Raw genomic sequence first — 27,851 nt, 5'->3', positions numbered from 1 at the left:
AAATAAGGCTTCCAGTTCAAATGAATCCTAGAATATTTGAGTTATAAATAAATATACAAAGATGTTAATGGATGTACCTCATCGAGGTATACACACTATTACATAATGATGCATTTCTTGATGCCTAATTACAAAAAACAACAACAACAAACACAAAAACACTTTTTCGCTCTGCAATCACACTCCCTAAGCACTTCCGGGATCGATTTGCCCTGCATGAATCACGTGAGACGTGACTCTCCATTCAACGGCTCTGGTCTAGCCGTAAAGTGCAATGCTCGTTGCTATTGGAGACGCAATATAGGAAGTAAATTCCACTGTCTGCGAATCTTGTTTTGGGAACTCGAAAAGAAGGCAGAAATATATCTGTCACGGTAGATCTGGTCTGCTGTTCCTCATTTGGATCCGATTTTAACCGTCGACCCGTGTGGCTGTAACGCTAACGTTTAACTCCGTTAATCTAAGCAGGTAAACAGCCCGTGTGAAGCTGTGGGTCTAGCTATTAGCTGACATAAATATAGAAGCTAACTGCATATTAAATCATAGAAGTTGTTTGATTTATTACGCCACATTGCCCTTGAGGCTGATAGTGAAGTGTACCGACTCAGGTGTACTAAGTAATCATTATTTATGTATATTTTACTCCAAGGAGTCAGAGTTGTACTTGTTTTAACTTTATTCTATATCTATTGGTTTCCCTTTTGGGGTAATTTACTGTCATCCTGTTTGTGCGTTCACTTTTAGGTATTAAAAGTCAATGAGTCGCAGTCGCAACCCACCTCCTCGGGGTCAAGGGGCGGCCCGAGCCAAACAGGTAATTACCCTCCCTGTCTGATAACTGTAAACTTTACCTGTGGCAAGCAGGCAGGACTCTGAAGCCGTTTCTCCTATCTGTCTGTCTGTGTCACAGATGGGGCTGCTCCTTGACCTGTCTCCGGATGGCGGCATGGATGATGAGGGAAATGATGATGAGCTGGAGGCAGAGTTGCTCAATCTGGTGGGAGGAAGGAAGGAAGGAAGAGCACAAGGGAAGAAAGGTGATGGGAGAGGTGAGGATGACACACTTCTGGCACATTAAGCCTTCTTTCTTTCTCATTCATGTGCTAATGTTTAAACTGACCTTTTCCTTATATCACAAAGAGCAGTTGACATTATGTTCATATGTTTGCCTCTTCTGTTCAGCTCCTGTTCCCATGGCTGAAATTGAGCGAATGGCAGCTCTGTGTATGAAAGATATAGATGATGACGACATGGGGGACGATGATTTGGATGATGAAGATCTGTTGGTAATGGACACAAACAGACACAAACGTAAGCGTTTCAGGGACTAAACAGTTAACTGACATTTTCCTTTCTGCACATAGGCAGAACTGAATGTTTTGGAGGATGATGAGGAGCATACTCCTGCTCCAACTCCACCTGCCGCTACACCAACAGCTCCTAAAACTAGTGTCACCTCACACCCCTCACCTCCTGCTGCTCCCAGTGGTGCAACTGGGTTGGAGTCACGGCTCCTCGAGCGTATTGAAATGTATCAGACTGCCATTTCCAACGCCAAGGCTGCAGGCGAGACTAGCAAAGTTCGAAGATATGAACGCGGGCTGAAGGTAAAGCAAATAGGCAGAAACGCATCTTATAGGATGTGAAGTCTTGTGTACATACTTTTGTCTTTATTTAGAGTCTTCAAGTTTTCATTTACTGCTCAGATCAAGCTTTATGTTTATGGGTTTTTTTCTTCCACCTTAGACTCTACAGTCCATGCTAACATCTGCCAAGAAAGGAAAACCAGTCAATGAAGAAGAGATGCCTCCACCTGTTGCTCTCGGCGGAAAGTCGGATTCCCCAGCCCAGCCTGAAGTGGTTAAAGAACGAGAGGTGCCCAAGCCTGTGCTGGTCCCTCCCCCTCCCACCAATCAGAAACCTCTGAGGGAAGCTGACCCGACACCTCTGAACACTAAGCCAACGCGTTTGATCCCTCCCCAAAAGCAAGCTGCTGCCATGACTCCGGAAACACCTGCCATCTCTCCCCTCACACCCAGCCAGCCTAATGCTCATCACTCAGGTAAACACATTATGTGAATTATACTGTTTATTAGAAGAGTATAAAAGTAAATACACGGTCATAGTGCAAGTTAATCAGATTAGCATCGTACTCAAAAGAATTGAATAATATTTGGTCATTTAAATAACTGCACTAAACAACATTGCATAAAAGATTAATTTGCGTTGTTTTTCTTTCCTTCTGCAGATCTTTACTTCTGTTTCAGTTTGAGAGAAGCTTTCTTTCCTTTATTAAGATTAAAATACATGTGGGATTTTTTTCACTTCTGATCAGACAGTACATTTTCTCTAGCTTCTGTTATCGACGACACCTTTTTAATAAATGCCTCACAATGTGATCTCACAGCAAAACGGTTCTTGGTTCAGATCCCCTGGTCAGTGGCTTTTCTGCGCGCAGTTTGCATGAATGCTTTTGTCTCCTTGCTAACACCGTCAGACATACAGTACATGCTTAGTTAATGAGTGACTCTAAACTGGCTGTAGGTGTGGATGACAGTGTGTTGTCTATCTCTTCGAGTTAGCCCTGTGAGTGCACCACTCTACCTCTCAGTCCTGTAGCAGCTGGGATAGGTTTTAGCTCTTCCATGACCCTTATTTTGATAAGCGGTTAAAGAGATCGATGGACGCTTAACTGACAACATACATTATAATTTATGCTGCTCTGACAAGTAGCGTGTCTGCTAACTAAATGTTACTGTAATGCTCGCCCTCACATGACTATGTCTTCTTCACGCAGAGGCGAAACAGGCAGTGTTGACCAGACAGAGGGATTATAAGATGGCTGCCATACACGCCAAACAGAGCGGCAACATTGACCAGGCCAAACAGCACTACCTCACTGCCAAGGTAACACAGCTGATGTCAGCCAGGGCTTTGGAGTAAGAGTGTGTGTGTGGTTGTAGTGTGAGGATTTTTCATAGTTTGTTTTAACAACGCTGCTCTTGATTTATGCAGAACTTCGATGTGATACTGGAGGCACTGGACCGGGGCGAACCAGTAGACCTGAGCTCACTGCCTCCTCCACCTGGTCAGTGGTTAAAGGAGAATGTTAGTTTTAAATGCTCATTCATGCACTCACTATAGTGCTAACAGTTTCCTTTAATAAAATTAAATTAATGCCCATTTAAATAAAATAATTTTGCTTAAAAAACGTCCAGTTTATAAGCTCCACTCTAACACACGTCATCTGTACTTAATTGAGTTATGTTATGTATGTTCATGTCACATATTTGTTTCTGCACATGTGCCAGAGTCTCACTCAGATGTTGCTTGTTCTCTGGCTGGTCTTGTTGAGGCACAGTAAAAATTGAGAAACTGTAAGAACATTAGCGCCAATCACACAAGCATCATTTAAAACATTTTTATATTTATTCAGCTGCAAAGTGCTTTCCAAGTAATGGAGATGTAAAAGAGTTTCAGAGACTAATTCACAACAAAAACTATAAAAACAACTCTGATGATTAAGGACTGTATATTAAAAAAATCTGTTTCACTGTAATACTTGAGAGCAAGAGTTACATCATCAAGTCTTTGGATAAAGTTCAATCGTATATTTTTTGGTCCAGAAACTTCTCGGCCACGGCCTCTATATTGTACCAAAAAACGGTCTTGGATTTGATAATCATGTTCAAACGGGGTTTAATGTGTACTTCATAATTAGTTACAATCATAACCTGTGTCCACTTCTCCACCGTCTGCAGGAGACGTAATAACAGAGCAAAGTGCGCCTCCTCAGTCTTCTTCTAAACCTGACCCCCCTGCTGCTCCTGCTGCTCCTGCGCCCTCCCAGGTGGCCACTGCGGGTAAGATTCCAGGAGTCCCAGTCCTTCACTTTAACCAAAAAGTGTGATGAAGTGATTTTAAATAAAAAAAGTCATGTTAAAATAATAATGTACGTTACTGTGTGTTTGTGCCTTCTGAAGATCTGCCTGCTCCCAAAAGTTTGGCTGAAGCCCTGCAGCAGAGGTTGGATATATACAAGTCAGCAGCAGAGGGAGCTAAGAGCAAAGGGGACGATCGCAAGGCCCGGATGCATCAGCGCATTATGAAGGTACACAACACAAATATTGTGGCACATGTGTTTGCTTGTTTTTTCCAAATAAACTCTATGCTCAGTGAAACTAAAAGAAACAAGATATTAAAACATTTTTAGCTGTTACAGCTTCTTTTTTTTAAAAACTAATTCCTCGATTTTGTGCTTGGATTGGAATGGAAATGGTTTTGTGTGCTTTCATATGTTAGATTTCAATATATATATATATATATATATATATATATATATATATATATATATATATATATATATATATATATATGTCTTGCAAAACTTGAGTGAAGGAAACGGTTTCCAGGGCCTAATCCGTGGATCGACTTCCTTCGAGGCGTGGACGTCTATCAGCAGAGAATGTACCTTCACCTATCAGCAGAGAATGTCCCTTAGTCTGTAACACAGTCAAATATATTCTCAAGCAATATTCAAGCATGCCATTCAGCGTGTTAGTACGAGCTCGGGAGCAGCTTGGGAGAACAAGAAAACAGAGACTGCTTTAGATTGTCTTCCCAAATTGACTCAACTTTATTCACAAGTACAACAGTTTATATAGAGGGTAAAATTCATGAGACAGCAGATTTATCAGTTTAAACCAGTACAGACCAAGATAAGGGAGCGTCTTCCTGCCCTTGGGTGAAGAAGCATCCTTTGTGTAGTTTATTAGTTCAGCTACAATTGTGATTATCTCAGCGACATATTTTCAAGGCACAAAACGAAGAGTTCTTTCATTAGTGAAATCTGAAACAAACCATTTGGCCTTCAACAGGCGTCTAAAAGATTAAGAAACTAATGTAGCTGAGGGAGTGATCTCTGTGGTATTTCAACCTTGTACCAGCCTGTGATTCTCACACATCAATTCTTGGGTCAAAGAGAAAAATAACTAAAACAAAGGGGCCTTATTGAATGACAGAGTTTTCCTGCATAATGTCACTATAAAACAATATCCAGTAAATGCTACCATGGTACTAAAATACCTAACATTGAGTAATATTAATTACTTAATGTTCACTCTTAACAGCAATATCAGGACGCCATCAAAGCTCACAAAGCTGGCCGACCTGTTAACTTATCTGATCTACCCGTGCCACCAGGTAAGTTTTGAGTTCATGTGTGTCTTGAGATTTTGATGTCTTGAGTTGATGTGTAAGGCTTCTTCGTGTGTGTGTGTGTGTGTGTGTGTGTGTGTGTGTGTGTGTGTGTGTGTGTGTGTGTGTGATTTTTGTTATTTGCTCCAGGTTGTCCACCGCTTCAGGGCACAGAGGGTGGTCAGCAGAACTTCATGGGTGTCCTGGAAACAGCAATGAAAATAGCAAACCAGGATGCAGACGCAGAAGATGAGGAAGAGGATGGGCACGAAGAAGCTGCCAAGGTAAAAAGAAGAATGGGGGGAAAAAACAAATTCAGGGACTGCCAAATGGCCAAATTGTGTTTTTTGCAGCCAAGAAATCTGATTGCTTTTGCACCAAGCCAAAAAAAAAAGCTTTATTGTCTCCCATAATAGCTTCTGCAACTTCTATGGCAGATTATTCAGTCATTGTTTTCTCAACTGCACCTTCTGCCTATTGCATCATTTTTGGGCTTGTTAACAAGTTTATTAATAGCCGTAATAATTTACACAAACGCTTTAAGGTAAATCAGTTTATTCACACACAAACTCACAGATGTATTAAGCTGTATTTTGTGACCTTGAAATCTGTTCTTGTGTTCATTTCATTTGCTATTGATCCTAACCTCTGCAGGCTGTGGTGCGTCCACCTGTCCAGAAAGCAAAGTCTCCAGCTCCTCAGGCTCCTGCAGGCTCCTCAACTCCGAAACTGGGAGCTAAAGGTGAGTTTCAAATGTGGGTGTGTGTAAGAGGGGCATGTGCATGTGTCATGCGCGATGTTTGAGTGTTACACAACACTGAAGTGTTGTCATACTGCAAACCTTATGGCCCATTTATGCTCACCGTTCTCGCTCTCACAAAAGGCGCTATATGAAAAAAGTGACTGAGCAATATCAGATTTCATTGTGACCTGGTCTCAGTCCTGAACTTACCTGCATGTGCAAAAGAAGACGAGGGCACTAATTTTGCTGTTGCCAAGCAGTAAACATGGAGGACACCTGAGTCAGTGTTTACACTTTTGTCTGTGTGCAGTAGAAGTCAGCAAACTTGCGACTGGACAAAGAAGACGAGGGTAAAGCGAGACAACACTTCACTTTTGGTTTTTTGTACTGCAGTGGCTGCTAAGTCTTTACAGAGGTGTATGCAGCTGGAGCCAGGAGTGGATCGTGATGCAAATGGCTTCAGTAAAACAAATTTCATCCAAAAAGTTCAGGATGTAAAAATGACACTTATTTCAAGCAAGTGATGAATCAATTTTTACTGTTCAGACTGCGAAGAGAATCAGACCTGTATCTGATTCAGCACCACACACTGTTCAACCCAATATGTGACATAAACAATGTGTGGTCAAGAAGTGAGTCACAGATACGCTGAAATAAACTTTTTCTAACGGTGTGAACGTGGTATACAGTAAGTTTCGCTTATTTTTGTCTTAATTATCCTTGTAGCCCAGCAGCAATTGGATTTCCTGTTGCTAAGGCGACAAGCTTTCATGCGTGCGGCACTGCGCTCCAAAAATATGAAGGTAATCTTTTGACTTCCCAGCTTATTTTCTTTGTTTTTGTTTTAGATGCATACAGTGCCATCTTTACAGTTATGCAGATGTTTTTAGCACAGCTGCCTTTGATGTTATTGGAATTCCAAACCTTTGTTGTATTTTTCATTGATGCATCTGTTGCTGCGTTTGTAGGACATGACAGGAGCAGCACAGCACCTCAGACATGCCAAAGGACTGGACACCATGATCACTGCTGCAAAGTCTGGCCTGCCAGTTGACATCACCAAGGTTATAAATACATTTTCTATATATTAGTAATCACTGCTTGCCCTACGGTAGCTAGGATAGGTTCCAGCACCCCCACGACCCTGAATAGGAGGTGGATCGGTAATACTCAGGATAATCTTGATCAAGGGTGTCAAATTTAGTTTCACTAGAGCCACACTGGGAAATAAGAGTCATGTTGACTGTGAGACATCTGTAGTTTGTCAGGCTTTGATGGTCATGTAACCTGCATATACCACATAGCCTCATCAAACCTCACAGAAACTCTCAACTAGTCAACACAAAAAGCTGCACAGCCATTCTGATTAGTTTTACAACAAGCAGATGACTCATAACAACCTGTTTCATAAGCTTGAATATGATGGGCACTCACAATAAATGGCATATTTACACGTATTTGGAAAAGGCTCTCATAGCTCATTTTACTGGCTGGGATGTGACAATATAGTGGCAGCATTGGGGGAAAATGTTTTTTAATTTATTCTTTTTTAATTTAAAACATTTTTTTGTTCATGTGGTTTACCTGTACCCTACAGCAGCGGTCCCCAACCTTTTTTGCGCCACGGACCGGTTTATGCCCGACAATATTTTCATGGACCGGCCTTTAAGGTGTCGCGGATAAATACAACAAAATAAAACTAGTACCGGTACCGAAAAAATAAGATTTATTCATAACACACGTGAAAAGACCCAGGAAAATCGAGTTAACGATAAAAACGATAACAAAATAACGCTGAAAACCGATAAAAACCCTGAAAACCATACATTTCACACCTGAGCCTCAACTCTCGCGGCCTGGTACCAAATGACTCACGGACCGGTACCAGTCCGAGGCCCGGGGGTTGGGGACCGCTGCCCTACAGCATAACCTTCTGGCGTGAACTTGACTAAGCACACACTAATCACATAGCTTGAAAAGTCAGTTTTTGCCTGTAGTTACATGCGTCTTTTCAACTCGCCAACATTTTGCCTCCATACCCAGCTTGTGGTTCCATGTCTCTGCTGGGAAAGAAAATACTGCACATTTATATTCTTTAAAAACACCAATTATCTCACAGTGAATGGAAACGCAGGCCTGTCTTAACACTTGATGAAGAAACTCTGTCTCACACCTCTGTTAAAGTTGGCTTTGTGTGCGCTTCTTTGTTTGCTGGTTGGTTAGCTTGCAGGTGCTCTTCCCTTTTTAGTTTGGCATGTCCACTGGGCGCGTCACTGTGCATACCTCAGCTACAAGTAAACAGGAAAAATTTACTAAAAACCTGAAATAATACACAGACTGGTTGTATCATGCTAAAATAATTTATATTAAACGAGTTGTGTGTGTGTGTGTGTGTGTGTGTGTGTGTGTGTGTGTGTGTGTGTGTGTGTGTGTGTGTGTGTGTGTGTGTGTGTGTTTGCTGCTATACAGGTTGTCACGGCAGCAGGAGCTGAATGTGTGAGGTGTGTTAACACAATGTGACGGAAATAGAAGATGATAGGAAGGAAACACGGGGTGAAATCAAAACACCTGGTCTCACCTCCTGTGTGTGTGTGTGTGTGTGTGTGTGTGTGTGTGTGTGCGCGCACGCCTGTGTGTGTGTGTGTGTGTGTGTGTGTGTGTGTGCGCGCACGCCTCTGTGTGTGTGTGTGTGTGTGTGTGTGTGTGTGCGCGCGCACGCCTCTGTGTGTGTGTGCGCGCACGCATATTTTCAGCATCATTACACTATTCATATTTCATATCTGTGCCAGTTGTCCCATAAGATTTTGATTTATTTTTGCCTCACTTTTATTTGACTTCTCTGCATATAACTCACTATAACTTGTTTATTTCTCAGTGTGTCTCCTCATGTGTTAACCAAGAATATTATGCTTGTGCTTCTGTTTGTTTGTCACACAAGTGTAAAAACAGACAGACAGGAAACGAAGTAACAGCTGATTAGAGTTCGATCCAAGTTGGACATGCGGTTTTCAAAGCTGTGTTGTAACTCATAACAGAATATTTGTATTAAATCAGTTACATTTGTATTTGAATGGGTCCTGGTAACTTTCTAATTGTCTTTATTATTATTTGTTTGTTTCTATTTCTCCTTTACAACAGATTCCCAGTCTTCCAGTAAGTGAAGAAGACTACACCCTGGCTCGTTCCCGTACCTCTCCTTCTTCTCGTACCACGAGTGAGCAGTACCATAACCTCATGGATCACTTGAAAAAGCAGTACGAGGTTAAGATGCACCTTTCCCTCATCTTTATGCTACATTTTATCTGAAAAAGCACCTTCTTGACGTCCACCTTACATACTGATGTTAATGTCATGTGTTAGTTACGGTTATTAGTTACGAAATGTTCATACATATTGTGATTGTGATTCTTAAACAGACAAATAACAGTTGTTCTTTATTTTGTTGTCCTCGCCTACGGTATGTTCTCTCTCTCACACACACAACACGCCCTCTTTTGTTCTCTCTCCATGAACAGAAATGTCTGGGCCTCTCCCAGCAATTCACAAACACGGGAAACGTGGCCGAGGCTTTAAAGTAAGAAACTTTTTTTTGTTTTAGTTTTATAACCGTGGGATTTTTTTTTTTGCAGTCATGTTGGAGCTTAACATTGAAAAGATCACTGTTTACCTCAAAGGCATCAACACCAACTTCTAGAACAGATCTGGTTGTGATCACATTAAGTATAAATTCACCTTTTCACAAAATTTCAATAAAATCTGAAATACAGAGAAAGGGTTTTATGACTCAGATTAATGTAGTTTTTTTTTTCATTTTAATGAATGTCTGTAATAAATCTAACTGAGAACTTCTGTAATTCTTAATTATATTGTCAGCATGCACACAGTGATTTTAGCTATCTTTATATATGATGTACCTCTTTATAATATTTGTAGTTTTCTTCAAATATTTTGACATTTAACCTTTGAGAATTGTACTTTAAAACTTTTTCTTATCTTCAGAGGGTTTGTCCTGCTTCCTCATTTTTCTGGCATGGTTTGAAAAATCTTGTCCTGTCCTAGAAAATTAGGATTTATTTTTACAGATGATGCACAGAGTGTTTTGTAATCGCGGATTTTCAAATGCAGTGATATATGTGTTTGTCTCAGGAAATAGAGCTGTTCAGCTGTGCAGTTATTAAACTTGTTGTATTTCAGTACCAGGCGAGACCAAGATGTGTGTAGACGTGTAGACACGAAAATGCATAAAAATGACAAAATCAAACTAAAAGAAAAATGTTTTTTGTCACACAGATCTAAAAATCATGACTCTGTCTCTCACCCAGGTCTGAGAAGTTACTTGAGGAGACCATGAAGTACATAGAGATTCTAAAGAGCGCCTACACAAAGGGTCATCCAGTCCCCAAGTGCCGCACCGAGGAGAGAACCTTCAACTCTATCAAGTCAGTAGCAAACATTCAGAATACAGATTCATTCATAATAAACACCATCGCAAGTCGCTCAGTTTGTCTGTTGGTCCATCACTTTGGTCCAGAAGGATTTCTGTAAATCTTTCGTGGTCTCCTCCGGCCAAACGTTACCTGATTTTTCTTCTAGTCATAGTTCTGCTGCGCTCTGTCAACATTATCCTTATTTTACTTAACTATCAAATTTTCAGATCAGTTTATATCTTAGTAACATCCTGACTGGAGATCAAGTCACTTCAACAGCGTTATCAAAATTAGAAAAGAAAAAACTAACCAGCTCTGTAGTCGGATTAGATTCGTTAGATTATATAATTTGTGTTTTGGTTATTTTTTTTAAATGGTTGATTTAAGCCATGTTTTTAATTAATTTTTAAGGCAGATGTATTTGACAAATGACAAATACATCTGCCTTAAAAACCTAATACAAATCAGCCTGCAGTATAATGGCCAACATGATGTTAATTAATGTAATTCATCCATCCAGAGGACGCCTATGATAAAGACTACTAATCATCTGTATAACTTTTTGTTACTCATCTTGTGGCATTATGTCAGTGCCTGCAGAAAAAGGAAAATCTGTCAGTCAGTCAATTAAGCCGCGGTTCATCAAACTGTCACTTTTATTGTGTATTTTTTAAAACGTTATAATCAAGATGTTTTGACTCTATGAGGATTGTCCTTTATATTTAATTTTCTACTCGTACATGAGCTGTTTAATTTTGAAAGCAAATGATTGAACATTAAAGGTAGTGCTTTTCCTGACTGGATTGATGGATGACTCAGAGTGACTCATTGTGACTCACTCTGCCTCTGCTCCAGTGTCATACGGAGCTAACAGCTAAGCGACTGTGGCGGTGACTCATTCATCAGTTAATTGTTTGCCTCTCCGTGATGCTGACTGATGCTGACTTTTGAAGCTGTTTCTGAATGGTGTTTTTTATGTTTGTTTGTTTGTTGTTGTTGTTTTGCTCCGCAGGATCAACCCCAACCTGACACTCAATGACCTGATACTGTACGTCACCCGAGGCATCAACCTCCCAGCTCCCTCTGGTATTGAAGTCATCCCCATCTTTGAAATTACCAGGCAGTAATCTGTCAGATCGCTGTGCACTGACACCTAGCTTCTCTCTCTCCACAGGTGTCTCTGCTAATGATCTGGATGCCAGTGTAAAATTTGAGTTTCCTTTTCCCAGCGCGGTGAGAATCTTTCACATTCACTCGCTGTGGACGTTTCAGTCCGTGTATTTACATATGTGCGTTAATGAATTCTGTGTGTGTGTAGGAGGAGGCTCAGAGGGACAAAACCAACACAGTAAAGAACACCAGCAGTCCAGAGTTTAAAGAGACTTTCAGACTCAACATCAACCGCGGCCACAGGGCCTTTAAACGAGTCATACAATCCAAGGGAATCAAGTTTGAAATCATCCACAAGGGGTAAAACGCAGCAGCTTCAGTAGAAAAAAAGAGAATATGCTTCCATATCGGTGTGTTTTGTTTGTTTTTTTTCCCCTCGTTGTAGCTTCTGTAAATTGTATTCTCTGCTGTGTTTACAGAGGCCTGTTTAAGAATGACAAAGTACTGGGAACTGCTCAGCTGAAGCTAGAAGGTCTAGAAAATCACTGTGAAATCAGAGAGATCTTAGAGGTGAGTGTTGATTACGCGTGCGCGCACCCACACATGTTCAGAGGCGGTTTAACTGCGCGCGTTTGTTTTTTGTAGGTGATGGATGGACGTAAAACTACAGGCGGAAAGCTGGAGGTGAGGGTGAAGATCAGAGAGCCTCTGTCAGGCGTCGAGTTGCATCCAGTGAAGGAGAAGTGGCTGACTCTCGAACCAGTCTCCACGCCGACAGAGAAACAAAAGGAACGGGTGAGTAGTGTTATCAATTAAACTGACCCGCCTTTGTCTTTGGACTGAAACACGTCCAGCTCAAGCAGGGACGTACACAAGACTTCTATGTGTGATGCAAACTGTGCAAAACACTGAGCCAAAGTGCTGCCTCACAAACTGGATGTTCATATGTGTCAGAGCAGAAGTGTGAAGTCAGCCAGTATAAACAAAGTGTTTGGTGGCTGATCAAATAGTGTCTGAAACCACATCTATTTTAAAACTGGTGATCTACCAGTAACATCCCACTTCACGCAGCGATTTTAAGTCTTAGAGTGTACAAGATTTTAGCGTCTTCGCGAGTTCTCTTTATTCTTCACGCAATTACTTTATGAACTCAAGTGCTAGTGGTTCTTTGGCACAGGAGAAACTGGCAAACTCTTGAATCCATACTGCTGCATAATGTTTAGTCAATGAGTGGAAACACCGTTATAGCCTTTCAGGAAAAATGGAGACTACAGCGATATCTTTATCTGAACAATTGTCGTGTTTCGCTGCTTTCTGAGAAACAGTTTTCACACGTGAATTTCAGACAGTTTCAAAAGAATCACAGTTTTACTTTCTCACATGGAAAAAAAAAAACAGAAAATTGGATTCTTTCAAAATATAGACCGTTCTATGCAGTTCAAGTCATAGAGCTGCCTGGGTAGAATTACAGAAGCCAGGATGCATGATCACATAAATGCAGCAGATACATGGAGTGGAAATGCAAGAAATATATTTGAAAAGCACAAAATAGGGAAAAAATGGCTGTGATGGAAGTAGTTTATTAAACATGGCTCCACAAAAGAAGGAAAACAAACAAGAAGCATGTACTTTCCTCAAATTATTGCTTTTTGTTATTAGTTGTTTTACTTGCGTAATTTTTTTCAACCAGGTTGTTTGAGGTGCGACTGGCGCTGTTGTAATTACATTAGCTCATTGTGTCATCTTCTGCTGCGATGATTCAATGAGGCCTGACTTGAGTGTTAATACATTCGTGTGCTTTTTGTAAAGTATGTGCTGCATTTAAATAGAAATGACAAACAGCCTTGCTTTAAAACTCACTCAAACTCTCGGCTTTAGGCATCTTTTTTCCTTCTTCGTGTTTGGGTGTCTTACTGATGCTTACTGACTTTTTTTTAGTCAGCCAGGCTTCTTTACTGATTTTAATTCATTCTGTATCGTTTTTTTATTTTTTTTTTAGGACAATTAATGTTTATTCTATTTTATTTGAGTACACTGCCTTGCTACCACTTATCTGTGAAAAGCAGTTTTAAATAAATGATGCTTATTTATTGATGTTTTGCATCTACACATATATTCTTACCCATGGTTTAAACTGCAATCTATTTCACGAACAATTACAAACAAAGTTGAAACAGAATAGTGACAAAGATTTGAATTTAAACACTCTGAGCGTGCTGGAAAGCAAATCGTCAGTCCAGTAGCTGTACCAGCTTTTAGTCTTTCCCACTGTCAGTAGCCAGAAGAAGCAAAAAGCATTGCTCACATCGTAGCAGACTGCAGGCTTTTCACTCACATTAAGTGCGGCCAGTACCTTTTAGATGTGTTTGGACTGCAAACTTGTTGTGTGTAAACCAGCCTGCTAGTCAGATTACGGGTAAATAAAGGTAGGCATTACAAAAACTAGCAATGCACAAGTCAAATAACCTGATTTTCATAAACCTGGGTGAAAATGAGTCAGTTGCCCAAGAAATCTAAGAAATGCTCTGGTCTGCTTGTTTAGGCTCCATCTCCTCAGTCCAAACCGAGACATGGAGGAAACGGCAGAAGCAGCTCTGATCAGCCTGCATCTCCTCGGTCTAAACCGAAACACGAGGCGAGCAGCAGGAGCGGTCACTCCAGCAGCTCCCCTCCACAGTACAAACTCCACAGCTTCAGCCTCCTCAACTACGACAAGGAGCGGCTGGAGAGGAAGGTAGTACTGCGTGTTCATGCGGCCCGAGTCGACCCACAACGTGCACTTCACTGATGCTTACAATGGCCCGAAGGCGCCAAGGTCTCGTCACTCATTACGCTTGTCTCTCAGATTACAGAGTACAGAAAGAACAAGCGGGAAACCCCGTCTGACCTCATCCATCAGCACCAAGAGGTCACACACCGACTGCAGTGGCAGAAAGCACAGCTGGAACGAGCCTCTCCTGCCATGCTCACAGGTAACACACACATCTCTTACTTTTGAACATGTGCTTTTACCCCTCCCTAAAATCTTAGCCTGACTCAGTTTTGGAACAACTTGACCGAGACAGGAAAGTCTTTCGTCAACAGCATCTATGTAGAGCAGTCCAGGTCCTCAAAGTACTGGCTGATAGCAGCACACAGCTCCATCACAAGTCCATCACTGGGATCACCACTACAGCCTAGAATTGTTTCAGCTAAATGGAACAGTTTTTGTCATTTCTGCTCTGTATACCACAATATTAGATATTAGATTCAGATTCAGTTGCTGCTTTTTTGTGAGTCTTTGCATTCACAAACTATTTAATAACTGAAAAGCTCCTTTAGGTTAGACTGTCCCATTATTTTTTTTGCCTTGCGTTTCATTATTCGTTTGCACTGTGAAGTGAAGTCGGATCAGTTTTGCAGCATTTGGCTGAATCTGAGCAGCACCCTGTGCACTTCAGAATTGATCTTGCAAAACTCCAAATCTAACTTTTAAATTATTACATTGATGAACATCGGGTTATGGATGCAACAACATCTCTGCATCTTCTTTTTTGTCAGGCAGGTTTTGTGGCAGCTTTAATTTTTGCAGTAATTCAGTCTGATAGATGCATCAAATTGGCACTCAAGTCATAAATTGAGGATCCCCTCTGCGGAGAAAGTAAAAGTTGTTTTATTATTAAGGATTATTTAAGGTTTCCTGCTGCTGTCACTGTCTCTGCATCTCAGAGAAACTCTACCTGCATTTGGCAGTGTCCCTCAGAGTGGTTGGTTGGTCGGTTAGTTGGTTAGTTGTGGGCTTTGCTGTCCTTGCTGCTGCTGTGTCAGTCTCTTGATGTGTGTGATTGTGCTGCCACTCCACAGATCCTGTGGTGGAGGCTGCTGCATCGAGGGGCCATGAGTGGCCCTTGCGTGCAACTTTACCCAAAGCACAGGCAGAAACGAGCTGTTTTATGGTTACTGGTTTATTTGTTCTAAATCTACTGAGGAAAGCAAACACAGGACTCACTGGCTGAAGATGAAAAGAGAATTAGCTTTGAGTAACGAGACGTCTCCGTATAACTGTCCATCTCAAGAGTACATAGGTGGCAGTGCTTCCTTACTGGCTTGCAGTTGTAGCTGAAGAACAGACTCACTGCTCACAGAAAAGCTTATGAACAAAATACTATACAATGTTAAAAAAAAAACAACAAAGAATGCATAAATAACAAATGCAGCATAACTATTTCTCAATATGGGATTTGAAAAAAAATCTAAAAATCAGTATGATGGCAAAAACTGAGCCTAAATCCCAGGTCGGGATGAACCGTTTCCCCATCACTTCTTTCTGTTTTCTCGCAAAAAATTCATTCTGTTTAAGATGATGATGATAACGAATCATGTAACTCACTTTTTCCTTCACCACATGTGCAGAATATGAAAACGTGCTGCAACGCTTCGTTCAAGGACTTTCTGAGTCTGTGAAAAAATACTCCAGCCAAGGAAACCGGGTGAGTGCAGGGTCAGGGTATTGTTAAGGTTCAAAATATTGGGGATGGAGACATGAGAAAAACCACAATAACAACACTGGTCCGGTCGGGTTGAGTCAAACGATGATTTAATGATCACACACGTGGGAGATGGACACTGATGCAGACAGCCTCAAATCTCAAAGTGGTGGAGCATTGCTCAAACTCTTATAGCCTCTGGTTCTCCCATCTTATCATAAAAGCCTAAACATTCACATTCTTTCTCTCACACGGCGCCTAAGCTATGACCTTGGCTCCCTGTTTATCTGCTCCTGCTGAGATGGGGCAGAAAACTCCAGCATGTTCTATTCTCTTCTAATCAGACAAATAAGGCGATGACTTTCTGCGAACAGTATTCCTTATAACTCAACAGTATAATGCATCATAAACAATATCATTCATTCACAATAAATCAGCAGTCTAATGCAATGCAAATCAGTTTAAATACTGCAATAATTATCACCTTCTTCTAATTCAGGAGAATAATGCCAACTTAAACTACATAATAATTCACAATCTTTATTTCGGGGTCTAACATGGCATAAAATAATATCATAATTTTACAATTCCCCCTGATGAGCTCATTATTCTAATGAGCTCACAAACACCCTGTAGCCCAGTGTGGCCGGGTTCATCTCTTCTCACTCCTGAGGTCCTTTGTCCCCCTGACGGGCAAACCATATGTAAGATGACCTCTGTGTTTGCGCAAGTCAGGTGCAAGACAAACTATTACTACAAGGATAGCAGGTCCAGATGACACTCCCCTGTTCTCCCACAGCTTTATTTGGTGTTCCTTTATACCATTCAGACGTAGACTAGAACCTCTGTCCGAAGAGCTCTTAACCTTTATTTTATTGCTGCAGCTACCAGTGTCGTCCAGTTGCGTGATCCTCTGTTCTTCTTACTTCAACCTCAGGGGTTAGACAACCCTTCAGTCGTGACACAGATCAGGGGATTATTCTGCCCCTATTTCAAACAACGATCTGTGTATCCTCGGGTCCTGTGTCTCCCGTGTATCCTCCAGAAAAGAACAGGAAGGCGTCCCCCTTTTGCCCAAGAGCCTCTCGAACCTCGTTAGTCTGGTGTTTCCGGATTTCCGTCAACCCCTTCATGGTTATTGCTGTATTTATGGGATTCATCCTTTTGAAGTGACTAGCTGGAGCCCAAACGCCATGACCCTTGGACCCAGTTGGTGTCTCGGCAGTCACTGTATCTGTCTCTGCTGCGAAGGACCCTCGTATCTCTGTGGCCTCGTCTGGTGTCTGTTCCTTTCTCTGTAAGAGACAGAAAACCAAAACACCCCCTTCCTAGCCCTAATAATCTAATGTTATTATCTACTGACCTTCTAGTGGATGGAAATAATGATAAATAAATAATGATTTATGCTTCTCACTGATTCTCTACAAAAGACCGTAAACTTCTCGGGCCACCATTAGCTTAAGCTTTACCATTCCTAAGTTATTAAAGACACAAATCAAGTTATAAAAATGTTCAAACAATCCTTGTTTGATGTTGAAACCCAACTCCCCCCCCCCCCCCCCCCCCCCTTTTTTGACACATTCCAATGTGTCAAATCAACAGAACTAGAACATTAAAAGAAAAGGTGAGGCAGGCACCACGTTACCCAGAATATTAAGTTGATCTGCGTGCAATGTTCTGACTCAAGTATTTTTAATATTTTAATGAATATCGTCTAATTAACTGCCACTACTTATACCTAGCAAAAGACATAATTGAATAAAAATCACAAAGAATAACATGATCTTAGTGTTATGTAAGCGCGTGCAGCCCTCCATGCTCGAAGTCACTCCACACCATAGATCAGTCAGACCTCGCGCTGACTGTAGCTTTTGACCCTTATTAACTTGAGCGCAACTCTATAATGAGCAACAAACTGCCATATGTATATAAATTATCATGATTACCCCTGCAAAGAAAAATTAAATCAATATCCTAACACCTGTAAATAAAAGACTAATCAGAGGTTATAACAATCACAGGGACACAAATGTTAGAATACGGTCAAAAGCTTCTATAAATGCTCGTTGCATAAGTCTCATACAACAATAAAATGCTGATATTAAAACAACAGTAAAACACCCCCTTTTGTCCCATTCAACCTGACACATAAACGTTTATAGATGGCTCTCTTAAATTTGACATTCTCCTGATTTTTCTTCACTGACCACAGCAGGGGAAACTCTGCCATGATACAGCCATAAATGCAGCTCACCTGATTCATCACTGAGCTCCATCGTCACTGGGGTCTGACAGGGTGGCGCTGCATACTCTTCTCATCTAATGTGTCTATTTTCAACCTGTTTAGTCAGAGTGCTCAAACATGAGGCAGACTACGTCCACAACAAGTCAACACAGCCGTAAATGTGGCCAATTATCAATCTATTACCAATCAATAACAACAGATAGCTTTTATTTTATGAATGTTTTCAATCAACCACTCACCCAGAGGATCTTCAATCCCAGGAACTTCCTTCTTCTCATTTAATGAGTCTGTCCTCTTTCCAAGACCTGGTAACTGGTCTATCCAGAGCCACCTGATCTCAAAATATACTTACAACAAGCCAAACCACCCGTTGGTCACACCAACCCTTTTCCGCCCTAAAGATGTTCAACGCCATCGTAGACTGGAGTGCCGAAAGAGACTTTAACGCCAACTGTTCCAACAATCCATTTTATATTGCTTCCTGGTCAGAGTTGCAAAACTCCACACCAGGGTTCAAATCGTTTTACTATTTTCATTAGTTCTTATTTTTTATTTTAGTTTCGACTCCAGATTTACAATAGTCATCAGTCCTGATGTTTGTACCAGGTGTAATCAATGTTTACCAAGTCTTTGCTAGTTTAGTCTAATTTATATTGTCCGAAAATCCTCAGTTTCAGGTTAATGTTGATTAGTGCCAGTTATAATTTTAGTTGTATTTTGCCAAAACTAAGTGTCACAAAATTCCAGTTTCAACACATCAGCCATGCTCCCCTGCTTATCCCTGGGTATTAAGACTATTAACTCCTGCTGCACTGCGTGTTCATAATTTTGGTCAATCGACAAACCTTTTGAAGGTGCTCGCACAATTATTTAGATGTTCCAATCCTGTTGTCTCGGGCTGCACCACGCTGCCTTATCTGGTGTTAGCTGTTTTCCGGTGATGTGGGTTGAATGGGGGAGCTCTTCAAGGAGGGGGAGTATGCTCCCCCTGATGAGCTCTTCAAGGTCAGCTAAGCTAACCTTCGTGTGTGAGCTTTTCAAGTGCATTTCAAGATTTGTGGGATTTTTGCTTTATAAATGTCCCTCATAACCCCCTGACGGCCCTCTAATTTATTTTAACATACCATAGTGTACATTTAGTGTTCACTTGTAGCTCTCATACTCTACTTACCACTCTTCTAAGTCCTGATGTTTCTTAAAGAGGACAACCGTACCTTTAAATAATATCACATGTGTGGGGTGGTGGTCTTACCAATTGTTTTTTCCCACCCTTTTTACATTTTATGAAAGCCAGAGAGATAGACCTGATATTTTCATTTGAAACATTTTGTTAAACTCAGAGTTTTATTTTATTATTTTTATTTATTTATTTTAAGCTTATTTAATTTCACGGAGAACATGCCTAACCTATTAATTTATACTGTAGTGCACGTCGGGACTTTATACTTATATTCATTTCACTTTTTCCTAGTAGACAACTCTTTAACAAGGGCATAGAGAATTCTTGACCGAATAGTGAGATTCAAACATAATTTTTCAAAAGGTAAGAGTCATGTGAGCCAGATAGGGGAGAGTGACACCCCAGGAGGAACAACACAAAGATTATCGAGATGCAGTGGCAGGTGTAATGGAGGAAAACACAGGGCCACAATCTGTCGTCCTATCTGGTTCAAAACTGATATGCAGGAGAATGTGGAATTTTGATTTTTGTTAAAAACAAATATGGATAAAATGCAAAAATATTTTCCAATAAAGTAAAACTGAGAGTCGCACTTATAACTGACTCCATGTCACCTGATTGTTTCTACAAGATCACATTTTTGCTAAGAGTTATTAGTGATCTCAATGTGCGAAAAGACTTCACCATATTTGGAGTTCAAACTCCTCTTGACTGAGAGACCTGGAACAAACATGTGAACAAAACCTGACTAGTACTAGTAATGAAGAGCTCTCTCCAAACGTCAAGAATAAAAGCCCCAATCAGATGGGATTATAACAGAATATGGTTCGCTCCGTTTGCCTGAAATAATTAGGAGTCACAGGCATTTCAGTTGTGGAATGGTTGGGTGCAACAGTAAACATATGTGAGATGTGGGAAGTGCCAAATGTTCCTTTGTGTCTCCAAATTAAATCACAATACTTCCTCAGATATCATAAATGAGTTGACTTTTGTGTAATAGAAAGCCCAGTGCAATCACTTATTCCTAAACCAATGGTTTACAGCTAGTCAAGTGTCAGTGACTTCTAAGTTGGTCCCTGATCTACATTTTTGATATTGTTATATAAATAAGTTTTAATATCCTGCTTATAAAAATTTCAGTGGAACCTGTAAGTTTCTTACATAGCTCCTAAATCTTATTAGTTTCACAGTAGTGATCAATGAACTCCCCTTGTGCACTATGTAAAGTTTAAATGACTTGACTATCGTAGGGCATACACACAACAATGGTGCTACACACATTTTGCTATAAATCCAATTGATTTTAATTAGTTTTGTAAACACTTTTCTTATTTTGATTTTATTTCCGTTAGCACAAATGTTTTTCCACTTCTAGTTTTTGCTATTTCATTTGTATTCTTTAGTAATAATAATCCTGCTCTGCTCACTAGAATAAACATAATCAACGTGATCGACAGCTTACTGCGTATCGATTCACCATCTTATCAATTCATTTGCTTCATCCTTTTGTGGTTTATAACCTTATATTTTATTTCAACCTACTTTGTCTCTAAATATTTGAAGAATTTTTCAAGTTCGGGGTCAAATTTTAAGAATTTGACCATAAGTGAAAGTTATGGTGTTATCACCCCCTTTGGGGCTTACCTTTCCCAGTTTTGGTGATTTTCCTCCCCATTCTCTATTCTCTACAAGTACTCCTTTTCGGTGGCGAAAAACTGTTGGTGTGGTCAAGCGGGTGCTGTAAAAACAAAAGCTCAGGACAGAACAGTCACCAGTCATGTACTTCACTCAAAATTAGCATATATCAAACTTCATATTGATCCTCTGAGTGTAATGGTACATTTTAATTTAAACTTCTCAAAGCTAAACACAATATTTTACTTTATCTTACTCTCGTTCTTGTGCAGCACCACCCCTGTCGGTTCTATCTTACTTTTAAATTGCTGACTATTTCAAGATGTCACCCAAAAGGCGGGGACCAGTATTTATCATTACATTATCTCTATTTTGCGTGTGGCAAGTCTATCATTCCCTGTTATTTATAGGCCTCGGTAGAGGGTTTTTTCTTTTTTTTTCTTTCTTTCCTCTATAAAAGTTACTTGACTCTTTACAGTGACCCACTATGATTAATACTAATAACATGTTCAGTCATAAGTGAATTCAAACCTTTTCTTCATTTTAGCATTTAACATTCCCAACCATTTTATAATGGTACCCTAATCGAAACACAGCTACTAAAACACAATTTTTTATGTAAGCATCAGTAACTCCAACTTGGCAACCCAAGGGTTAAATCCGCAGTTCACACTCCTGTGAAGCTACAGCCTCCCCCCTCAGTCTCTGTCAACCTTCTGCTCTTGCAAAAACAAAACAAAGCAAGACAAAACATCCACCCTTCTTTTACAGGCTGGGTGAACTGTCTGTGGACATTTACTAATCCTAAAGTCGGTACCGTCTTTGTCTCAGTACCAAGTCAGTTAAAGCTTTTAGTCGTCAGTCCATAACAGTCCAGTCACATGCATACATCCACACACATTCATACCAGATATTGCTGATAATGGAGTCTCACGCGCAACCTATTCGAGGCTCCTTCACCAGCAAGATGACGTCATCATTTTAAAGGAAACAATTCCTTATTTATTGCTTTTTCTTGGACTGGATTGACTCGCTGCAATCCTTTTAGGATCAGGACTTTTCATTCGACCAGTGTCCCATACAAGTGAATTTCTCCTCAGCCCATTATAATCATGGAGAAAAATACTTCGCGACTGTTTTCAGTAAGAATATTTTATAGCACTTTAAAATTCACTCTCTCAGGCCTGGATTAAGGAGCCGATTTGTTAAATCAGGAGCTCACAAAATACCAAAATATCACCACCGGTGGATCACACCTCTCAGATGTTCTTATCTCAGTGCACTGTAACGAAAGCAAACACAGACATAACCAATTAAACACTCATATAATAACAGATACTGGGGCCCATTAAAAACATGCCCAAGCATAAAACCATCCTTTTCTCTCTCAGAGAAAGAAAACAATCCAAACCTCACTGATAGAATCAACCTAGTATCAAACAAAACCCAAAGATCAACCAAAACTCCTTTTTGCACCAACAAAACATGTTGGATTTACTTGACTCAATAGTGGACACTAGTTACACACCAACTCTTTACTTTGGCAAAAACGTAAACAACTAAGTTGAATCAACACAACCTTTTCATAATCTCTTCGAAATAAAACTCACACCATTCATTCATCATTTTCGCTCTGTACAACTGCTCCTTGTTAGACTGTGTGAAGCACAGTAAACAATTCAGTGGAGGCTTTGAGCCATAAACAGACATCACGCACAGACATTGTTTTCATTATCAAAGTGCTTCAGACCATGTCCTCTAAATCTACACAAATGCCCTCTGCGTGGCATGAAATACATTTAAGCAATAAATAATCAATCAGTTCTTGCTGTTGTAACCAACTCCGTATTTGGATGTTTGTGTGCAGCATTTGTTAGTAAAGCATTCTTCATTGCATCAGCGTGTGTGTGTGTGGATCACTTCTCAGTTCATTGAATCAACATTTTAATTTGTGTGTGTGTGTGTGTCATTTCTCCCTCAATCAACGAGTGCATATGTTCATATGTATGTTTCTTTTCACTCTGAGTCGGTGCATGTAGATGTGTGTGTTTGTGTGGGTGTTTGTGTTCATCACTTTCCTGTTGTAGTGTTCTGGGTAAACCACGGCCTGAAGCGTGCCCTGGGTCCTGCCCTCCTCCTTTTCAGTCTGTTTGCATCCATTGGTGCTGCTGCTCAGAGTTCTGTCCATACTGGTTCTGGCCCCAATTGAGGCAGTCCTTTTCTCCAGTGTCCAGCATCTTCTCCTTATTTCGCTCCTCCTTAACTTGACCCTTTTGCTTCGGTCTTCCTTCAGGGTTTTGATACGCAGCTCAATTGTCTGGATGTCCGTTTGTTGCTTGCAGAAGTGCGACTGCTGTCCGTTTGTTTGCAGGTGGAACGGCTGACATCCAGAAGGTGTATAGGAGAGTCTGCAGCTTCCACCTCCCCAGTGGAAGACCTCAATCTTTGTTCTGTTAGTTTAACACAGGCCTCAAGGCTCTCTGGGATCCCTGCTTGCACTTTCAAGCCCACGGCTCAGGTCGTAGTCGTGGTCCCATTCCAGGGGAATGGAGTCCATGGTTGTTTGGGTGTCTCGGCCCGAGCGTTCAGTCCGGAGCTGGGCAGCCCAGGACGCTGAGCGATCGGAGGACGGCAGAGGCGACAGGAAGCCATCCCCCTAACGTTTGCTCCATAGCAGACCGGACAAATCACACTGCTCATCTAGCTCCAGGATGCTCCGGCCTGATTTCAAGTCCGGTGTCTTGGACTCCAAGCCTGATGGGTTCGATTTTCAGCTAGCTCCTCCTGGGCCATGCTCAGTTTCTGCTCTGATGCCTCGAGGTCTTATTGAGGGCAGAAACCTCAGAGTCTTTTCCGTAGAAATCAGATTAAAGTCCATTGATGTTTCCCTTGGACCTTCTGTGGTTCTGCTGTTCGGCTCTTCCCAGAGGTCAGCTCCTGTCTGAGCCCCGACCCCTGTGCCTTCAGCTTATTTTCTCCTGGTGTTTTTCTCCATTCTGAGGTGCCTCCTGTCCTCAGTTTTCCTTTGTCTGTGGCACGCCCTGTTTTGCTGCCCGATCATCAGTGTTGGTCCGTCACTGTCCTGCACAGTTTTAATGCAGAGTTGTTAAGGTCAGCATTGTTTTGCTCGGCCTCACTTTTCCTCCGGGCTTAATGGGCGTGTCGTCACAGCTCTGTCCGCTGAAGCTGTCTTTTTCCATATGGCAAGAATGTGAAGAGTGTGTGAGAGGGGTGTGTCCGATCAGGCACTGCCTGCTGTGGATTGAGTGCAGGTCAAGGTGTTCGGAGCGGATGGTGCGCTCAGCTGCTCGCATAACCCTCTGTAGAGCTCGTCTGTCCGGCATGTTGCTGTTCCCGAACCAGACAGTGATACAGCTGCTCAGTATGCTCTCGATAGTTCCTCTATAGCAGGTGGTCAAAGTCATTGGTGGGAGCCGGACCTTTCTCAATCTTCTCATTTAAGAAGAGAGACTGACGGAAATCTCCCCGTGTAGTGAAACGGGCCTTGGATTTAACACTCTCCATCTCCGCAGCCTGATATCGTTTTCCTGCAGCACTGTTGACATTTTCAAGCTGTTGTTATAGGTCCAGCTGCTGTAGCATTTGGTCAGGGTCACTTCAAAGATGGTGGAGGAGTGAGCAACGATGGTGGAGGGGAGAGCAGGCGTCCAGGTCAGCCTCGGCTTCCCTACCTGTAATCAAACATAAAGAGAAAAAAAAAAACAAAAAAAACAAAACAAAAACAAAACAAAACTAATGATGTTGTATTGGCTATATCAGTCAGAGAGGGGAGAAACACCGGGGCCAGGCCCTGTGTCAGCCTTCACTCCCCCTTTTTTTTTTTTTTTTTTTTTTTCTCTCCATATAATCCTCTCATAACCCACCAAGCTGACAGGACGACACAGGTACATTTTAAAATTCTTAAGATTGTATTTAAAGTTCAAAATGGAATTTTCTTTCATTCAGTAATCACCTATATTTATCAATCGGCAGAAAACTTGTCACAATTTGACTTTTCTAACCACTAAATTTGTCATATCTTCACTGGTTTGTCAGACCAGTGTTTTTTTTTTTTTTTTTTTTTTTGAAGTTAAGATGTTGTCCTGCAACCCAGAGAGTTTATTCGTTAGTAGTGGATAAACTTTATTGTGTAACGGCGGGTGTATGTTAAGCTTCACTGCTTTAAACTTGCTGGAAAATCTTCACATGTTCATGGGTGTAAGCTGTTTCTTCATTGCGTGTATGTGCGTTTGTAGGTGGGTTAACTTAACTTTTTGTTTGCTCATGGGGCCGGGTGGTCCAGGCCCGTAGCCACCTGTATCAACACACTAAGAGATTTATTTAATATCATTTTCATCACAATCACACTCTGCCGACTGAAGTGCCGGTCTTACTCAAACACAATTTATCTCTTCTATATTAAAATCCAGCCGAACATCAAACATTCAGCGTAGTCATTCAAATCCTTATTTATAATATTATAATCAACAAAATCAGCGTTTTTATTACAAGCTTGTATCATTATTTGCAAATCCCACAAAACACACTAAACAGGAAGCAAAAGTCCTCTGTGTAGTTCACAGCTCATTTGCATGTTCACACACAGTCTAAAAATAGCCCTCAGCGCCGCAGCTGCACGTCACACACAGTCTCACACCAAGCTCAGGCAAAACTCTATTATTTTATATTACAAAAGACGTCTTGTATTTACAATCACTGACAGGCCTAACAGATTGAGCACCTAAGAAATTTCGACAAATTTAAAATAACGAGTAATCAATTAACCAGTATCTGTTTCCTCCAGAACAGCCTATGGCCTGATTTCTAAAGAACCTAAACAATTTCGACAAATTTAACCATAACGGGTCCAACCGAAGAAAGTTAACTTTTTTGTAATCAATTAAACAGTATCTGTTACTTCTGGAACAGTTTCTGACCTAATTTCTAAAATCCCTAACTCAATTTAACAGTATCCAAACAAGCACATGACACCGTTTAAAACGGTGAGGAGACTCGGTAACTCCTAGCTTATTTCAGGATGCCCTGTACCCCACAGATAAGCCAAACTGAACTAACCCTGTTCGCCGACAGGTCAAAGCCGCGCGTCCACGACTAGGAGGGGGCGTAACCCCCGGGCTATGTGCTTCTTAGCAACTTCTGGTGCCGTCCTATAATAATTTTCACCTAACCGATTTTGAGAAATTTTACCATAACGGGTCCAACCGAAGAAAGATAACTTTTTTACGACCAATTAACCAGTCTCTGTTACTTCTGGAACAGTTTCTGTCCTAATTTCCCTACTAAACTACCTGAGCCTTCAGCTCACTATCCAGGGACTCAAACCCAACATTCTCTGTTACTTCTGGAACAGTTTCATATTTCTTCAACTTCATTAAATACTCTTAAGCAACTTTAACTGCATAACACACGGTGATTCTCATCAAAATCAAAACAGACACTCTACCAGTAATTTCAGTGAGTAGACTTTAATTTAGTCATATCCAATTTGGCACATTTTGGAAATAATTCAACAGGTAGTGCCTTACCTTTAGATAAGCCGGCTTTTGTCCACTCAAATCAGACCACTGGCTCGTGCCTGTCCGTTCGACAACCTCGGACCGTCCAAACTTTTAAATTCCACCCCAATACCACAGGACGAGCCCCCAAAATGTTAAGGTTCAAAATATTGGGGATGGAGACAAGAGAAAAACCACAATAACAACACTGGTCCGGTCGGGTTGAGTCAAACGATGATTTAATGATCACACACGTGGGAGATGGACACTGATGCAGACAGCCTCAAATCTCAAAGTGGTGGAGCATTGCTCAAACTCTTATAGCCTCTGGTTCTCCCATCTTATCATAAAAGCCTAAACATTCACATTCTTTCTCTCACACGGCGCCTAAGCTACGACCTTGGCTCCCTGTTTATCTGCTCGTGCTGAGATGGGGCAGAAAACTCCAGCATGTTCTATTCTCTTCTAATCAAGACAAATAAGGCGATGACTTTCTGCGAACAGTATTCCTTATAACTCAACAGTATAATGCATCATAAACAATATCATTCATTCACAATAAATCAGCAGTCTAATGCAATGCAAATCAGTTTAAATACTGCAATAATTATCACCTTCTTCTAATTCAGGAGAATAATGCCAACTTAAACTACATAATAATTCACAATCTTTATTTCGGGGTCTAACATGGCATAAAATAATATCATAATTTTACAGTATGGACAGGCATTTGTGTGTGTGTGTGTGTGTGTGTGTGTGTGTGTGTGTGTGTGTGTGTGTGTGTGTGTGTGTGTGTGTGTGTGTGTGTGTGTGTGTGTGTGTTTTAGTGTGAAAAAAATTTTTTTATTCTCCTTATATAGGACGCTGCCAAGGATGCACTGGGCAGGTTGAAGATGGTTGAGAATGAGGTAAGGCTTGCTGTTGTGTAATTGTCATGTGTATATAAAAGCAGTTTGTTCAGTGTGTTTACACCTTCTCTCTGCTCCAGCTGGAATCGCTGAAGAGGAAACGCACTGGATGAGAGCAGAATAAGGAGTGGAGCCTTGGCTGGAGTTTTCTCTCTCTCTCTCTCTTTCTCTCATACACACTCATATACCAAACGCTACAGTGGGTACAATAAGTACCTTTAGTATGATTCAGTGCTGCAAAACAACTGCATGAGCTAAACTGCTAATTCAGTCAGTTGTTCCTTTAGCTTGTGTCATATGTGGTTAGTTACCTGCCACAATAACCTAACAAACGGCTGCAGCCGCCAAGCAGACGGCAATTAAAAACACATCCAAATGTGTAAAGAGGGAGATGCATTTGCACTTAAACAAGACAAACACTACAGG

General features: G+C 41.0%; 1 protein-coding gene across 1 annotated transcript; it reads left to right on the top strand.

Annotated features, from left to right (window-relative positions):
• Nucleotides 1-315: 315 nt before the first annotated feature.
• On the top strand, nt 316-27,606 carry cc2d1a (coiled-coil and C2 domain containing 1A). The gene is made up of 28 exons (XM_085356265.1): nt 316-468; nt 745-814; nt 911-1,049; nt 1,183-1,286; nt 1,365-1,607; nt 1,747-2,062; nt 2,798-2,907; nt 3,016-3,088; nt 3,762-3,863; nt 3,984-4,111; nt 5,130-5,202; nt 5,347-5,480; nt 5,851-5,938; nt 6,665-6,741; nt 6,907-7,002; nt 9,077-9,199; nt 9,454-9,512; nt 10,261-10,377; nt 11,378-11,451; nt 11,540-11,598; nt 11,684-11,835; nt 11,955-12,045; nt 12,121-12,270; nt 14,018-14,209; nt 14,321-14,447; nt 15,868-15,944; nt 27,378-27,425; nt 27,506-27,606. Exons 2-28 carry the CDS (start codon nt 758-760, stop codon nt 27,536-27,538), a joined length of 3,042 nt encoding a protein of 1,013 aa, XP_085212391.1. The 5' UTR covers nt 316-468; nt 745-757; the 3' UTR covers nt 27,539-27,606.
• The last annotated feature ends 245 nt before the right edge of the window (nt 27,607-27,851 follow it).

The sequence above is a fragment of the Diplotaxodon limnothrissa genome, linkage group LG6 (genome assembly GCF_057381915.1).
Source record: "Diplotaxodon limnothrissa isolate DT_005_m linkage group LG6, D_limnothrissa_male_GT1.1, whole genome shotgun sequence".
Lineage (NCBI taxonomy): Eukaryota > Metazoa > Chordata > Actinopteri > Cichliformes > Cichlidae > Diplotaxodon > Diplotaxodon limnothrissa.
This window is presented reverse-complemented; position numbering and strand designations above follow the sequence as displayed.